At 54.8% G+C, this 16,970-nt stretch overlaps 1 protein-coding gene across 1 annotated transcript in view; it reads right to left on the bottom strand.

Moving 5' to 3' along the window:
* SBNO1 (strawberry notch homolog 1) overlaps positions 1–16,970 on the bottom strand; it is a 196,503-nt gene that overhangs the window by 84,393 nt on the left and 95,140 nt on the right. The window contains exons 13-14 of the mRNA XM_075322794.1: positions 6,261–6,443; positions 6,087–6,184 (exon numbers count right to left, since the gene is read on the bottom strand). Of these exons, the coding sequence (XP_075178909.1) occupies positions 6,087–6,184; positions 6,261–6,443 (281 nt within the window). The remainder of the gene's footprint in view (positions 1–6,086; positions 6,185–6,260; positions 6,444–16,970) is intronic.

Below are 16,970 nucleotides of genomic sequence, written 5' to 3'. Positions count from 1 at the left end.
CCGCAGGAGAACGATCCGTCACCGAGGAGGACAGGAGAACAGGCTGCTACAGACGCGAGGGAAACCGTAGCCCACAGCCATCGGGGCAAAGGCCGGCACGACACCAGAGGAGCACAGCCGGAACCCTGAAAGACAGAAAACAAAAGACCCATCCAGCCGCCAAGGGGCCGCCGAGCGGGGGTGGGGGGGGGGGGGGACAGCGGCCCCCCAAGCACGGACGCGAAAGGAAGGAAGGGAGAAAGAGCACATGACAGAGAGGGGCAAGAAGGGCGCAAAGGGTAGGGCGCCCAGCCCCAGAGCAAGACCCCAGGGAGGAGAGCCGGTAGACGGGCCGGCTGGCAGCGGCCCCCAGCCGGAAGGAAGCGCACAACCCCTCAGAACCCGCAAGACGGGATGTAAACAGGGCGCCCAGGGCAGAAACAGTCACCCGGAGGGGACCGACCGAGAGACCCATAACCCTTCCCGACAGGAGAACGGCAGAACAGAGGACAACGGAGGACAGCAGATGAGGAGGGAGGAAGGGAGGGCAGGAAGAGCATCCACAGCCGACCACAAGGTTGGGTGCGGACTGGCGGCCTACAGCGCAGCAAGGACGGGAAGGCAGCAATGCCCCGAGAAAAAACACCAGAAGCGAAGCAAGAAGCCCGAGGCGCCAGGCCCGGCGCAAGGCGGCAGAGGTGGAAGACCAGAACACAGGCCCCCGCGGCCCAGACGCACAGAGGGCCAGACGCACAGAGGGCCAGACGCACAGAAGCCCCCAGAGGCACAGAAGCCCAGAGGCACAGACGGCCAGAGGCCCGGCTGCAGGAGACACAGAGGCCCAGAGGCACAGAGGCCAAGAGGCACAGAGGCCAAGAGGCACAGAGGCCAAGAGGCACAAAGGCCAAGAGGCACAGAGGCCAAGAGGCACAGAGGGCAGAAGGCACAGAGGGCAGAAGGCCAGGAAACACCAGGGCAGGAGGCCCAGAGGCCCGAGGCCAGGAGGCACAGAAGCAGGAGGCCAGGAGGCCCAGAGGCACAGGGCCCGGAGGCCCAAGGCCGGGAGGTCCAGAGGCCAGGAAGCCACAGAGGACACAAAGGCCAGGAGGCCCAGAGACCAGGAAGGCCGGAGGCCCAGAGACCAGGAAGGCCGGAGGCCAGGAGGCAAGGAAGCACAGAGGCCAGGAGGCAAGGAAGCACAGAGGCCAGGAGGCAAGGAAGCACAGAGGCCAGGAGGCAAGGAAGCACAGAGGCCAGGAGGCAAGGAAGCACAGAGGCCAGGAGGCAAGGAAGCACAGAGGCCAGGAGGCAAGGAAGCACAGAGGCCAGGAGGCAAGGAAGCACAGAGGCCAGGAGGCAAGGAAGCACAGAGGCCAGGAGGCAAGGAAGCACAGAGGCCAGGAGGCAAGGAAGCACAGAGGCCAGGAGGCAAGGAAGCACAGAGGCCAGGAGGCAAGGAAGCACAGAGGCCAGGAGGCAAGGAAGCACAGAGGCCAGGAGGCAAGGAAGCACAGAGGCCAGGAGGCAAGGAAGCACAGAGGCCAGGAGGCAAGGAAGCACAGAGGCCAGGAGGCAAGGAAGCACAGAGGCCAGGAGGCAAGGAAGCACAGAGGCCAGGAGGCAAGGAAGCACAGAGGCCAGGAGGCAAGGAAGCACAGAGGCCAGGAGGCAAGGAAGCACAGAGGCCAGGAGGCAAGGAAGCACAGAGGCCAGGAGGCAAGGAAGCACAGAGGCCAGGAGGCAAGGAAGCACAGAGGCCAGGAGGCAAGGAAGCACAGAGGCCAGGAGGCAAGGAAGCACAGAGGCCAGGAGGCAAGGAAGCACAGAGGCCAGGAGGCAAGGAAGCACAGAGGCCAGGAGGCAAGGAAGCACAGAGGCCAGGAGGCAAGGAAGCACAGAGGCCAGGAGGCAAGGAAGCACAGAGGCCAGGAGGCAAGGAAGCACAGAGGCCAGGAGGCAAGGAAGCACAGAGGCCAGGAGGCAACAGAGGCACGCGGCCAGGAAGCACAAGGCACAGAGGCCCGAGGCCAGGAGGCACCGAGGCCCGAGGCCAGGAGGCACCGAGGCCCGAGGCCAGGAGTCCACAGAGGGCAAGAGGCCAGGAGTCCACAGAGGCCAGGAGTCCACAGAGGCCAGGAGTCCACAGAGGCCAGGAGTCCACAGAGGCCAGGAGTCCACAGAGGCCAGGAGTCCACAGAGGCCAGGAGTCCACAGAGGCCAGGAGTCCACAGAGGCCAGGAGTCCACAGAGGCCAGGAGTCCACAGAGGCCAGGAGTCCACAGAGGCCAGGAGTCCACAGAGGCCAGGAGTCCACAGAGGCCAGGAGTCCACAGAGGCCAGGAGTCCACAGAGGCCAGGAGTCCACAGAGGCCAGGAGTCCACAGAGGCCAGGAGTCCACAGAGGCCAGGAGTCCACAGAGGCCAGGAGTCCACAGAGGCCAGGAGTCCACAGAGGCCAGGAGTCCACAGAGGCCAGGAGTCCACAGAGGCCAGGAGTCCACAGAGGCCAGGAGTCCACAGAGGCCAGGAGTCCACAGAGGCCAGGAGTCCACAGAGGCCAGGAGTCCACAGAGGCCAGGAGTCCACAGAGGCCAGGAGTCCACAGAGGCCAGGAGTCCACAGAGGCCAGGAGTCCACAGAGGCCAGGAGTCCACAGAGGCCAGGAGTCCACAGAGGCCAGGAGTCCACAGAGGCCAGGAGTCCACAGAGGCCAGGAGTCCACAGAGGCCAGGAGTCCACAGAGGCCAGGAGTCCACAGAGGCCAGGAGTCCACAGAGGCCAGGAGTCCACAGAGGCCCAGAGGTCACAGGAAGCCACAGAGGCCAGGAGTCCACAGAGGCCCAGAGGTCACAGGAAGCCACAGAGGCCAGGAGGCCACAGAGGCCAGGAGGCCACAGAGGCCAGGAGGCCACAGAGGCCACCGAGCACAGACCAAGAGGGCACCCCAGCGCACACCCCAGTGCAGACACCACCAGGACGCCTGCCACAGCACAGCATGAGGGACGCTGATGGCAGAAGGACCGTCCCAGAAGGGGACTAACCCCGGACAGAAGGACAGGGGGAAGGGCTGGCAGAGATCCACAGCCGAGCACCCCCCCGATCCGCAGAAGCAGGAACACAGCCGGGCCACCGTCGTGGAGACAGAACGCGGACGCGGCAGGCCCAGGATACCCCTTCCCGCGTGCACACGCCGTGCAGCGGTGAAGACACAGGCACGCGTCAGGGAGAGGCTCCGGCCCGACCGCCATAGCAACTCACCAGCACCGCAGCGTCCGGCCAGGATGGAGGGGACCACGGGCTTCACTAGGAACCTTCCCGGCCGCTCCCCCGGAAGCGCTCCTGCATACTTCCGGGTCACTACAGCAGGGAGCGTGCGCTGACGCGGCAGGGCCCCCCCCCCGCCGCGAGCACGCTCTGCTGCAGGCGTCATATCCCTGGAGGCAAAGCCGGACCAGGAGAAAGAGGACGAGGTGCACCGGAGGACGGAGTCCACGAGGGGAGCTCCACCAACCGTGCTTCCGGATCCTGAGCTCCGCCGTTCCCTTGGAGACCGCACGGACTCAACTGGACCCAGGTACTGTAGGTTCCGATCCCTGCAGGACAGAAAACCAACTGATGAGGGAGGGGGACCGCCCCTTTTTATCTGTAGGTTTCCTGTCCTGAAGGGGGCGGATCCCTCTCTCGTGGGTGCTGTCGTGACGAAAGGAAAAGATGGGGAGAACGAGGCCCCTGCCGCCTCATATACAGATTTGGCCAGAAGGTCAACCTGGCGGTCAGTGGAATCCTTAAGTGAGGTGCCATCAGCCACTGATACAACGGTCCGGGCTGAGAGTCTAGACACCGGAGGGTCTACCTTTGGTGAATGAGCCCACTCCTTGACCACCTCTGGTGGAAAGGGAAAACTGTCATCAGAACCACGCTTTGGGAAGCGTTTGTCAGGACAGGCCCTGGGCTTGGTCACAGTGGCCTGAAAACTGGAGTGGTTAAAGAACACACTCCTTGTTCTCTTAGGTGAGGTAAACTGGTGCTTTTCTGCCAGAGAGGGTTGCTCCTCTGATACTGGCGAATTGAGGTCCAGTACAGAATTAATGGACGCAATCAAATCACTAACATCTGCGTCACCCTCGGACAGATCAATGGGGCACATGGAGGTAGCGTCCGAGCCCCCAGTAAAAGCATCCTCCTCGTCCTGCGAGTCAGCTCGTGAATCAGAGCCGCGGGACGAGGAAGGAGAGGGGGCCCTGCGTCTTTTAGGAGGACGGGGTCTGGGACCAGATGAAGAATCCTCTGTGAGCTCTGCAGAGCGAGCCGTAGCAGCAGAGGCACCCTGAGAAGGGGGCTGATGCATGCTCAGCAGAGTCCGGGACAACTCTCCCATGGAGTCGGCAAAAGACTGGGAGATAGACTTAGAGAAGGATTCTACCCAAGCCGGGGGTTCAGCCACCGGGGTCGGAGCAACCGGAGGAACCACTGGGGAGACTCCAGGCTGAGGCACCACCATGTTAGAGCAGGCATCACAATGTGGATATGTGCTCGGTTCATGCAGTACGAGCTTACATGCAGTGCATATTGAGTACAGCCTTGCAGCCTTGCTCCTAGTGTGAGACATGCTGCTGAAGTGGGGGCTCTGAACCAGAATGACCCCCAGAGAGTGTATAAGCAGGTCCACAACCGGAGGTTGTGGCTTACCAGACCGTTTGTGTGCCCTCCAGATCCCACAGCCCGGACCCCCAGGGAGATGCTGCAGCCAGCGCCGATCGGTGTGAGAATGCTGATAAAATGGCGCCGGAGCGAGGAGAGGGGGCGGGGCCTACTCCAAGAGCGGGATCTGGAGGGCCAAGGAGATATACAGGGGAGGGAAACATTTCCTCAGAGGGGAGTGTCCCTCCCCTCTGCCGAACGGCCGGTGGGCGGAGCCGCACTGTCCCTCTGCATGACTGACATGCAGGGGCAGTGAAATCGAAACTAGGCCTCAGGCGAAGCCGGGGCCTAAATTTAACAATGCGGCCGGCGCGCAGGCACCCTCGGCGCGATTCTCAGGTGAAAACTAGAGAACCGGCCGGAAATGTCACAAAAGTTAAACAGCACACTCTCCCCAACCATAAAGTACAAGGGACCCCCCGACAATAACGTCTCAGATACTTAGCTTGTGAGACGCAGGGCCAGGTCCCTGAGGGATGAGTGCTCCGTCCGGCAGGGTCCTGAAAGGGCTGCGGATGGAGACCGGTCTCCTGCAAGGCAGTGAGAACCGTGCTGGCTCCCACTTCAAGCCAGAGCCCGAGGGATGGTGAAGGAGCACGGCATGTAAGGCTCCAGCCCTGAAATCAACCTTAACAACACCGCCGACACAGTGGGGTGAGAAGGGACATGCCGGGGGTCCAGGCTTGGACCCGCTTTTCTTCAAACTCTTTTCAAAAATCAAAAATCAGATGAGAATGCATGTGTGGATGTGTGCCTCCTGAACACAAAGCATTGAACTGGCTATAATTGGTTATCCGGGGGGTGTATATGCTGAGATGGAGGAGCTACACTTTTTAGTGTAGTACTTTGTGTGTCCTCCGGAGGCAGAAGCTATACACCCATGGTCTGGGTCTCCCATAGGAACGATTAAGAAATACACACATTTGGTATCGCCACGTTCAGAAATGCCCGATCTATCAAAATATAAAACCAATGAATCTGATCAGTAAACGGCGTAGCGTCAAAAAATTTTTTTTTAACCCCTTAGATACAAGGAAACCTATACATGTTTGGTATCTACAAACTCGCACTGATCTGAGGCATCACATAGATACCTCAGTTTTACCATATAGTGAACACAGTGAATAAAATATCCCAAAAACTATTGTACGATCACACTTTTTTTGCAATTTTTCCGCACTTGCAATTTTTTTGCAGTTTTCCAGTACACTATATGGTAAAACTTATGGTTTCATTTAAAAGTACAACTCGTCCCGCAAAAAACAAGCCCTCATATTGCAAGATTGATGGAAAAATAAAAAAAGTTACGCCTCTCGGAAGAAGGGGAGCAAAAAACAAAAACGCAAAAACGGAAAGTGCTGAAGGGGTTAAAGGGGTTGATCAATTCAATGTGAGAAAAATCTTACTTTGCAGTAGATACAAAATCATTCAGTTCACCACCTCCTTCCTCTAAAGCTTCCAGAGTTCTTGCTTCTCCAGTGGACTGGAGACCAATAACTACACACTGGAACACAGAAAGCAGCAAGTTAATGCATTGCAATCCTTCTGACATTTTATACGATACACAAAACTCAGCTTACCTTTCCATTTTTTATTTCTTCTCTGGCAAGCTGTACTACTCTTCTGACTTTGGATGCTATGCAGAGGTATTTGAAAAACCTCTGGTGTGCAGACCAGAACTGACCCCACATGGACTTTTTCATCCGCTGTTCGGCATCAATAAGGTCCGCGGCTTGTTGAAAACGCTCTCTGGCCAACACCCACTAGAGGTAATAGATGATAAAACATAAGTGTGTAATCTTTACATTAAAAGGGTTATTCCCATCTCCAAGATCTTGTCTCAATATGTAGTAGGTGTAATCATAACATTAGCAAAATACTAACAATTTGAAATATAGTATACTGTAGTTCTCCTGATTAGCTATGTCACTTACCTCATGTGCAGAGAATCACAGTAGTTTAGGAATCCATGGCTACAACCACTCAGACAGTTAAAGGGAACCTGTCACCACTTTTTTTGGTCTATAAGCTGCAGCCACCACTACCAGGCTCATATATACAGTGTCATACACACTCGCCGGCATTTAGGTCCTGAGCAGGGCAGATCAAAGTATTGTAGTGCGCCTGCACAGGACTGGCGAGTGTGTATGACGTAGACGCGTCATGCACACAGGCTTCAGAAAGAGGACAAGATGGACGAAAGAGAAGGAACCGACTCGGGGGTCTGGTCCGAAATTCTATGTGGTAACCGGAAGATACAAGGTCTTGCACCCATTTGTCTGAGGCGGCAGCCCAGATGTGTTGAAAGAGCCATAGTCGACCTCCTACAATGAGTGTGACTTCCGGGGCGCCGAAGGAGTCATGAGGGGGGAAAACATCGTGCACGAGTCTCCCTAGTCCTGGACTGTTTCGGTCTAGGCTGCCATGACGAAGTGGGTTTCGGGGAGAGCAGAGGTGGTCTTTCCCTGCGTAGTCCGCGGCTAGTGGCAGGGGCAGAACGGGATGTCGACCAACCAAATGAGTTCCGAAAGGAGCGGAACGAGGACTGTGGACGTCTGGTGAAGGTCGTCCTGGGCTTCAGCTGGGGAAGGGAGGTACTTTTTCCTCCAGTGGCATCAGAAATGATCTTGTCCAGACGTTCGCCAAACAAAATCGGTCTGGAAAAAAGGGAAGGCCCGTGAGAGACTTCTTGGAAGCAGAGTCCGCTCGCCATTGTCGGAGCCAGAGAGCTCTACGGATGGCTATGGTATTTGAGGAGGCAAAAGCTGCGCAGGTAGCAGCATCAATGGAGGCCTGCATGAGGTAGTCCGCCGCAGCGGCAATTTGAGCTTACGTCTGTGACGGTATGAGGGAACTGGGATTCCTCAAGCAAAGTGTTAAGGGATTCTGCCCAGACCGAGATTGCCTTTGCGACCCACACAAAGGCAAAGGAGGGCGAAAGGGAGGAACCCGCAGCCTCACAGGCAGAGCGGGCGAGGTGCTCCACCTGTCTGTCTGTCTGTCAGGTCCTTGATGCAGGAGCCATCGGGTAAAGGCAGGAGCATTTTTGTGGCAAGGCGAGAGACCGGGGCGGGGGGGGGGGGGACCGAGGGCGGATCGGCCCAGCCCTTAGGGGCAGGTGAGGCAAAAGGGTACCGGGACTCCATGAGTTTACGGTTATCGAAGCGCCTGTCAGGCTTCTCCCTTCGCTTTGCGAGGATATCCTGAAACTCTGGGTGATCAGTGAAAACCTTTTGGGGTTTCCTTGCTCTCTTAAAAGGAGACAACCTGGTCAGTGGTAGTGGATGGGGGATCTTCCACATGCAGAGTTTGGTTGATTGCTGCTATAAGGGAGTCTATTGCAGTTTGATCATCTGGGGAGGGTGAAACCAAGGAATCATCCTGGTACAAACAGCATTCTCCCTCCTCCAGCTCTTCAGACGCCGTGTAGCGTGTGGGAGAGCCTGCCCTGTGTGCTCCCGAGGGAGAGCCATGGGGGTCATGAGTGCGTGCTGGAGACACCCGGCCGTGTGCTCTTTTCCTGATCCCTGCAACCGGTGAAGCATGGGCCCGGATTACCTCAGAAGAATTCTCCATAGGGGTATCATCAGGCTGCGTTCCGTCTAGGGGCACAGAAGGGTGTGGAGGACGACATTGTATAGCCAGCACCAGGTTCTGTGACAGTTTTTCCATGGATTGGGACAGAAACTGCCCATTCCGGTGGGCTGGGAGCCCTACGCTCTGGGCTGACGGTTGCGGCGGTGGTAGGGTCTTGGGGGGCTATAGGGGCACAGGACTCGCAGAGAGAAGAGGTGTGTTTACGTTGTAGCTCAGCGTGGCAGTGCAGTGCAGTGCAGGCTGAATAATAGACTATGTGAGCCTTAGTACTCTTAGTACCCTTAGAATTCTGCATGTTCCTAATAGGAGTATGCCAGGAGGGGGAGCAATGATATGCAGAGCTACAAGTGAAGCAGTGGGAAGCAAGGATTGTATTTGCTTCGGTGTACCTCACCAGAATCAGCCGATGGCCCTGCGTCCTCAGGAAGGAGTCTCTGTGGAGATCTTTGCGCGTTTTCCTGGGGGGCGGGCTTAGTGCTAAAAGAGTGCCAAGAAGAAGTCAGTGTGCCTCCCTGCTGTCGGCAGTAAAAAAACGGTGGGAAGGGAGCCTCTGTGACAGTTTCTCCCCCTCCCTCCAGTCAGAACACCGTTACCAGTAGATTATCTCTACAGGAGTCCCTGCAATCAGCAAGGGGCTCCCCCTCCTCCAGCCAGCACGCAGCTAGAGGGAATACACACTGAGTTTATGAGCCCTGGGAGCCTTCCCCCCGCCACCGTTATATTATTATCTCTGCAGGATTCCCTGCAATCAGCAAAGGACTTTCCTCTCCTCCAGCCAGCACGCAGCTATGGTGGGAATAAAGACTAAATTCAGCAGTCCTGGGAGCCTTCCCTGCACAGTCTTTCTCCCTTTGTCTGGGAAACCAGTCAGGGGGGATCTCACCTTAACACTGCCTCAGTCCAAGGAGAGGAATAGCAGAGTCAGCCTGCTGTGTCCGGCCACACAGGTGCAATGTATCAACTCAGAGCCTGCAAAGAGGGGCTGAGGAATTGTGCCTCTGCCTTGGAAAATCGGTGTCAATGGGACCCGTTGTCCAGTAAAAGGCAGCCCAGGATCCAGCGTCGCAGGAGGGGGTACGTGGAGGCAACACTCCGCGTTCCCGCCCGTTGGTGGTATTGGAAGATCAGTCCCTAAGGGAAACAGTCGCCCTCAAAAAATAAAACCTTTAAAAGGATGTGCCTCCTACAGACACTAAGCTAAAACTGAGGTTGCCTGGCCCGGCCAGGGGTGTATACTGCAGAGGAGCTAATGCTTTTTGCATCTACTTAGTGTCCTCCTATGGATAGCAGCATAACACCCATGGTCTATGGTCCTGTGTCCCCCAATGAGGAGTCAGAGAAGAAGGGAATTTTGTTACTTACCGTAAATTCCTTTTCTTCTAGCTCCTATTGGGAGACCCAGATGATTGGGGTGTATAGTACTGCCTCCGGAGGCCACACAAAGCATTACACTAAAAAGTGTAAGGCCCCTCCCCTTCTGGCTATACACCCCCAGTGGGATCACTGGCTCACCAGTTTTAGTGCAAAAGCAAGAAGGAGGAAAGCCAATAACTGGTTTAAAACAAATTCACTCCGAAGTAACATCGGAGAACTGAAAACCATTCAACATGAACAACATGTGTACCCGAAAAACAACCAAAAATCCCGAAGGACAACAGGGCGGGTGCTGGGTCTCCCAATAGGAGCTAGAAGAAAAGGAATTTACGGTAAGTAACAAAATTCCCTTCTTCTTCGGCGCTCCATTGGGAGACCCAGACGATTGGGACGTCCAAAAGCTGTCCCTGGGTGGGTAAAGAAATACCTCATGTTAGGGCTGCAAAGACAGCCCTCCCCTAAGGGGAGGCAACTGCCGCCTGCAGGACTCTTCTACCTAGGCTGGCGTCCGCCGAAGCATAGGTATGCACCTGATAATGTTTGGTGAAAGTGTGCAGACTCGACCAGGTAGCTGCCTGGCACACCTGTTGAGCCGTAGCCTGGTGTCGTAATGCCCAGGACGCACCCACGGCTCTGGTAGAATGGGCCTTCAGCCCTGATGGAACCGGAAGCCCCGCAGAACGGTAGGCTTCAAGAATTGGTTCTTTGATCCATCGAGCCAGGGTGGCTTTGGAAGCCTGCGACCCTTTGCGCTTACCAGCGACAAGGACAAAGAGTGCATCCGAGCGGCGCAGGGGCGCCGTGCGGGAAATGTAGATTCTGAGTGCTCTCACCAGATCCAACAAATGTAAATCCTTTTCATACCGATGAACTGCATGCGGATAAAAGGAAGGCAAGGAGATATCCTGATTAAGATGAAAAGAGGATACCACCTTAGGGAGAAACTCCTGAATGGGGCGCAGCACTACCTTGTCCTGGTGGAACACCAGGAAAGGAGCTTTGGATGACAGCGCTGCTAGTTCAGACACTCTCCGAAGAGACGTGACCGCTACCAGAAAGGCCACTTTCTGTGAGAGTCGAGAAAGTGACACATCCCTCAGAGGCTCGAAGGGCGGCTTCTGGAGAGCAACAAGGACCTTGTTTAGATCCCACGGATCTAACGGCCGCCTGTACGGAGGTACGATATGACAAACCCCCTGCAGGAACGTGCGCACCTGAGAAAGTCGTGCTAGACGCTTCTGAAAAAACACGGATAGTGCCGAGACTTGCCCTTTAAGGGAGCCGAGCGACAAGCCCTTTTCCAACCCAGATTGCAGGAAGGAAAGAAAGACAGGTAACGCGAATGGCCAGGGGGATACTCCTTGTGCAGAGCACCAGGATAAGAAAATCTTCCACGTTCTGTGGTAAATCTTAGCAGAAGTGGACTTCCTAGCCTGTCTCATGGTGGCCACGACCCCTTGGGGTAATCCTGAAGACGCTAGGATCCAGGACTCAATGGCCACACAGTCAGGTTCAGGGCCGCAGAATTCCGATGGAAAAACGGCCCTTGGGACAGTAAGTCTGGACGGTCTGGTAGTGCCCACGGTTGGCCGACCGTGAGATGCCACAGATCCGGGTACCACGACCTCCTCGGCCAGTCTGGGGCGACGAGTATGACGCGGCCGCAATCGGATCTGATCTTGCGTAACACACTGGGCAAGAGTGCCAGAGGTGGAAACACATAAGGGAGCCGGAACTGCGACCAATCTTGCACTAAGGCGTCTGCCGCCAGAGCTCTTTGATCGCGAGACCGCGCTATGAAGGTCGGGACCTTGTTGTTGTGCCGAGACGCCATTAGGTCGACGTCCGGCACCCCCCAGCGGCGGCAGATTTCCTGAAACACGTCCGGGTGAAGGGACCATTCCCCTGCGTCCATGCCCTGGCGACTGAGGAAGTCTGCTTCCCAGTTTTCTACGCCCGGGATGTGAACTGCTGATATGGTGGATGCTCTTTCCTCCACCCACATCAGAATCCGCCTGACTTCCTGGAAGGCTTGCCGACTGCGTGTCCCTCCTTGGTGGTTGATGTATGCCACCGCTGTGGAGTTGTCCGACTGAATTCGGATCTGCTTTCCTTCCAGCCACTGCTGGAAGGCTAATAGGGCAGTATATCTTGCCCTGATTTCCAGAACATTGATCTGAAGGGTGGACTCCTGCTGAGTCCACGTCCCTTGAGCCCTGTGGTGGAGAAAAACTGCTCCCCACCCTGACAGACTCGCGTCTGTCGTGACCACTGCCCAGGATGGGGGCAGGAATGATCTTCCCTGTGATAATGAGGTGGGAAGAAGCCACCATTGCAGCGAGTCCTTGGCCGTCTGAGAAAGGGAGACTTTCCTGTCTAGGGAAGTTGTCTTCCCGTCCCATTGGCGGAGAATGTCCCATTGAAGTGGGCGCAGATGAAACTGCGCGAACGGGACTGCCTCCATTGCTGCCACCATCTTCCCTAGGAAGTGCATGAGGCGCCTTAAGGGGTGCGACTGACCCTGAAGGAGAGACTGCACCCCTGTCTGTAGTGACCACTGCTTGTCCAGCGGAAGCTTCACTATCGCTGAGAGAGTATGAAACTCCATGCCAAGATACGTTAGTGATTGAGTCGGTGCCAGGTTTGACTTTGAAAAGTTGATGATCCACCCGAAAGTCTGGAGAGTCTCCAGCGCAACATTCAGGCTGTGTTAGCATGCCTCTTGAGAGGGTGCTTTGACAAGTAGATCGTCTAAGTAAGGGATAACCGAATGTCCCTGAGAATGCAAGACTGCTACCACTGCCGCCATGACCTTGGTGAAAACCCGTGGGGCTGTCGCCAGACCAAATGGCAGAGCTACGAACTGGAGATGGTCGTCTCCTATCACGAAACGTAGAAAACGTTGATGCTCTGTAGCAATTGGCACGTGGAGATAAGCATCTTTGATGTCTATTGATGCAAGGAAATCTCCTTGAGACATTGAGGCAATGACGGAGCGGAGGGTTACATCCGGAACCGCCTGGCCTTCACGTGCTTGGTGAGCAGTGTTAGGTCCAGAAGGGAACGGAAAGAGCCACCCTTTTTTGGCACCCCAATCAGATTGGAGGAAAAAACCGTGTCTTGTTCCTGAAGAGGAACAGGGATTACCACTCCTTCTGCCTGCAGAAGAGCATCGGCTCGGTGGGGGGGGGGGGGGGGGGGGGGGGGGGAGTTCTGAAGAATCGAGCCGGAGGACGAGAACAGAGCTCTATCCTGTACACGTGAGACACAATGTCTCTCACCCACCGGTCTGTGACCTGCGGCAGCTAAATGTCGCCAAGCGGGAGAGTCTGCCACCAACCGCGGATGCGGAGAGAGAGAGCTGAAGTCATGAGGAGACCGCCTTGGTAGCGGTTCCTCCTGCAGCCTTCCTTGGGCGTGATTGAGCCCGGCCGGAATTTGAGCCCCTCTGAGCCTTTTGAGCCCTTTTGGACGAGGACAATTGGGACCTGCCCGAGCCTGGGAAGGACCGAAACCTCGACTGTCCCCCCAGGACAGCATTACTAGGGTAAGTCGCAATGCAGACATTGCGAGGTTAAGGACACCACATGCGGCACAGATGTACATGTGCTCAAGACCAGCTGCGCAAGACCAGCTGAAATAGCTTAGAGTGCCCATACGGCTGCGAATGCCGGAGCAACCGACACGCCGATAGCTTCACAGACAGATTTCAACCAGAGGTCCATCTGTCTGTCAATGGCATCTTTAAGTGAAGTCCCATCTCCACTGCAACTATGGATCTAGCCGCAAGCCTGGAGATTGGGGGATCCACCTTTGGACCCTGGGTCCAGCGCTTTACCACGTCAGGGGGAAGGGATAACGTGTATCCTTAATACGTTTGGAGAAAACGCTTATCTGGTAAGCGTGGTGTTTCTGAACTGCTTCTCTGAAGTCAGCGTGGCCAGAAAAGTACTCAATATACGCATGAGATACTGAAAAAGGGATTTCTCCTGCTGTAAAGCTGACTCCTCCACTGGGGGAGCTGAGGGAGCAATATCCAACATTCCATTGATGGACGCTATAAGATCATTCACTATGGCGTCACCATCCGGTGTATCCGGATTGAGATCGGTGTCAGGACCAAAGCCCTGATCAGCTACGTCTGCCTCATCATACAGAGAGTCCTCCCGCTGGGACCTTGACCAGTGATGAAGCCGAGTGCCGCACCCAGCGAGCTAGTTTAGGCTGTCTGGGTCACCCTGGAATGCCTGGGACCCCCCCGGAGCACTGATTATGTTCCAAATGAGGGTGGCCAGGGAGCATTAATCAAGATTGCCCATGGCCTGTCTGGACTGCAAAGTCTATCAGCCGAAACTGCAACTCCGTCCCTGTCCCTGGACAGGGTTCACAGGTGGTTCCTTTGGCCACCTCTAGTAGAGACCCCGGCTGACCAAGTGCTACAGGGGAGCATTGCACACAATGGGGGTCAGTGGAACCTGCCGGTGGAACAGTATCACATGCAGGAAAAGCAGCATAGAAAGCCTGTGTTGCTTTTTTGCTGCTGTATTCTAGCCATCTATGCAATGTATAGCATACAAGCATAAACACTTCAGCACATGCAATACAAGCAGCATAGAAAGCCTGTGCCTTGGCACCCTTGCTTTCTTGCTGCTGTTGTCCAGCCATCTAGGAGAATATAGCCAAGAGTAGCGACCGTACAGTGCAATGTATAGCATACAAGCATAAGTACAAATGAACACTTCAGCACATGCAATACAAGCAGCCTATAAAGCCTGTGCCTTGGCGCCCATGCTTTTTTGCTGCTGTTGTCCAGCCCTCTAGGAGAATATAGCCAAGAGTAGCGACCGTACAGTGCAATGTATAGCATACAAGCATAAGTACAAATGAACACTTCAGCACATGCAATACAAGCAGCCTAGAAAAACTGTGCCTTAGCACCCTTGCTTTTTTGCTGCTGTTATCTCGCCATCTAGGAGGGCATATAGCCAAAGATAGCGACCGTACAGTGCAGTGTATAGCATACAAGCATAAAATACAAATGGACACTTCGGTATTTAGTGGGGTCAGCACTTCAGGTGCTGCTTACCGCCCGCCTATAACGCGGGTGTGTGGTCGCCAGAGCCCTGTGAGTGGTTGCCCAGAGCATGTCTGCGTTCCCCAGCTCGGACTGCGTGCAGGAATGGCTGCCGGCGTCCTTCTCCAGCTCGTGTGACGAGGGGCGGGCCGTGGGCGTGCCCCAGACAAGAGCGGGAAACTGGCGTCCCACTGTGTCCAGTGAAGGGGGCTGGAGAATGCAAAGCAGACTCCAGCCCTCGGCGCTGACTGTCTGTACAGCGTCCCGCCTCACCCCTGACTGGCAGGGCTGGAGGCGGGAACGAAACGAAAACTAGGCCGCAAAGCCGAGGACTCGAGTAATAAGCGCGGCCGTCCATGTGCACGGCCAGCGCGGAAGTCCCCGGCGCACCACAAGTCCCAGCCGCTCCACAATGTAAAAAACACCCAACAGCGGCCGGCGCGGCAGTTCCCAATACATAAAGTCACTCAGCAAAGCTGTAGTGAATAATAGCACGAGCGCTCCGCGCTGTTGCCCCCGGCGCACTAACACTCCCAGCAATGCTGGTGTGTGTGTGCGCGCTTGCCCGGGGACACAGAGTACCTTAATGTAGCAGGGCCTGTCCCTGACGATACTCAGCTCCATATCCAGCAGGTTCTCTGGGTCTGTGGATGGAGCCCGGTCTCAGTGCCTGGAGACCTGTAAGATCCCACTTCGCCCAGAGCCCTGAGGGGGGATGGGGAAGGAAAACAGCATGTGGGCTCCAGCCTCCGTACCCGCAATGGGTACCTCAACCTTAACAAACACCCGACAAAAGTGGGGTGAGAAGGGAGCATGCTGGGGGCCCTAGTATGGGCCCTCTTTTCTTCCATCCGACATAGCCAGCAGCTGCTGCTGACTAAACAGTGGAGCTATGCGTGGATGTCTGACCTCCTTCGCACAAAGCAGAAAACTGGTGAGCCAGTGATCCCACTGGGGGTGTATAGCCAGAAGGGGAGGGGCCTTACACTTTTTAGTGTAATGCTTTGTGTGGCCTCCGGAGGCAGTACTATACACCCCAATCGTCTGGGTCTCCCAATGGAGCGCCGAAGAAAAGAGGAGTTTAGATAATGCATAAATGGTCCCATCAGATAAGCAGTGGGTGCTTGGAAAAGACATTATAGACACAGGTCTATATACCAATTAGCCGAAAACATGAAAAAATAAATATCTACATCGGAGAGAAAATAATCCAATAGTTGTTCTGTCTGCTGAACTCACATGGCTCCAACCATATCACCCAACCATTCTCAGCAGCGATTAACAGGCTGCAGTTTATACAGACAGAAATAATCCAGCTGTCACTGAGAAGGGAGTAGAGTGTTCTGGTCATGAAAATAGCCAACTACCGCTATACTGTATACCAACTGCTAATAGACAAATGACGAAAATAAATATGTGCTCTTCTGACTTCTAGGATTATGGACAGATGCTTTTAAATCTAAAATATTGTGTTCCATTAAAATGGGTTTTCCAAGACCATGGAACGGCTGCAGGTCTCCCAACCTAAATTTACTAGCTTCATAAGCATGAGGTCAGGAGACTGCAATCAGTCCATGTATCGTCAACCCATGACACAAGAGGACACGTGACTTTTGCATAATACCATTGGCCTATTAAAAGAGGTTGCACACTACTTGTACAACTTCTTAATCATGGTGTCTGCACCCCTTTTAAAACAAATGCACCCATTCTCCCCTCTGGAACTGGTGTAGTTGTAGCGGTGTCATTACTAGATCTCCTAGAGTTCAAAAAATCTGGTGTCACGCAATGCCTGCGGCCAATCAGCAGCTGTTGCACTCTCCCCGCCATAGGACGTATCACATACATCTAGAGAAAGAGCAGTGGCGCTTAATTGCTTCGAAGGTAAGTGATTTTGTCCAAAGCATGGAGAGTGAAGCGTTTGCTTAGTGGCTATAGGATTCGCATGGTCTCAGACTGTTATGTGAGCAACAGGAGAGCTAGTAAAGACTCCGGTGATGAGTAGATGTGTACTTTTTAAAAAAACAAACAAAAAATGAGAATTAATCAGAATGAGAAGGGGTTGCCTGAGTAGTTGACAAACCCTTTAAGTCTTAATGTGTATGAACAATGGGTTTATCTAGGTAACAAAAGAGACTAGGGCCTCTCCAAGACAGGTGATCAGTATTTAAAGTCATAAAGACCCACTTAAACGATGCAGTTTGTGTAGCACAAGTTTTGCATGAAAATAGGACTATATGGCTAG

This window comes from Anomaloglossus baeobatrachus, chromosome 1 (genome assembly GCF_048569485.1).
Source record: "Anomaloglossus baeobatrachus isolate aAnoBae1 chromosome 1, aAnoBae1.hap1, whole genome shotgun sequence".
Lineage (NCBI taxonomy): Eukaryota > Metazoa > Chordata > Amphibia > Anura > Aromobatidae > Anomaloglossus > Anomaloglossus baeobatrachus.
Note: the sequence above shows the minus strand (reverse complement) of the source record. Positions and strands in the feature narration are given on the sequence as shown.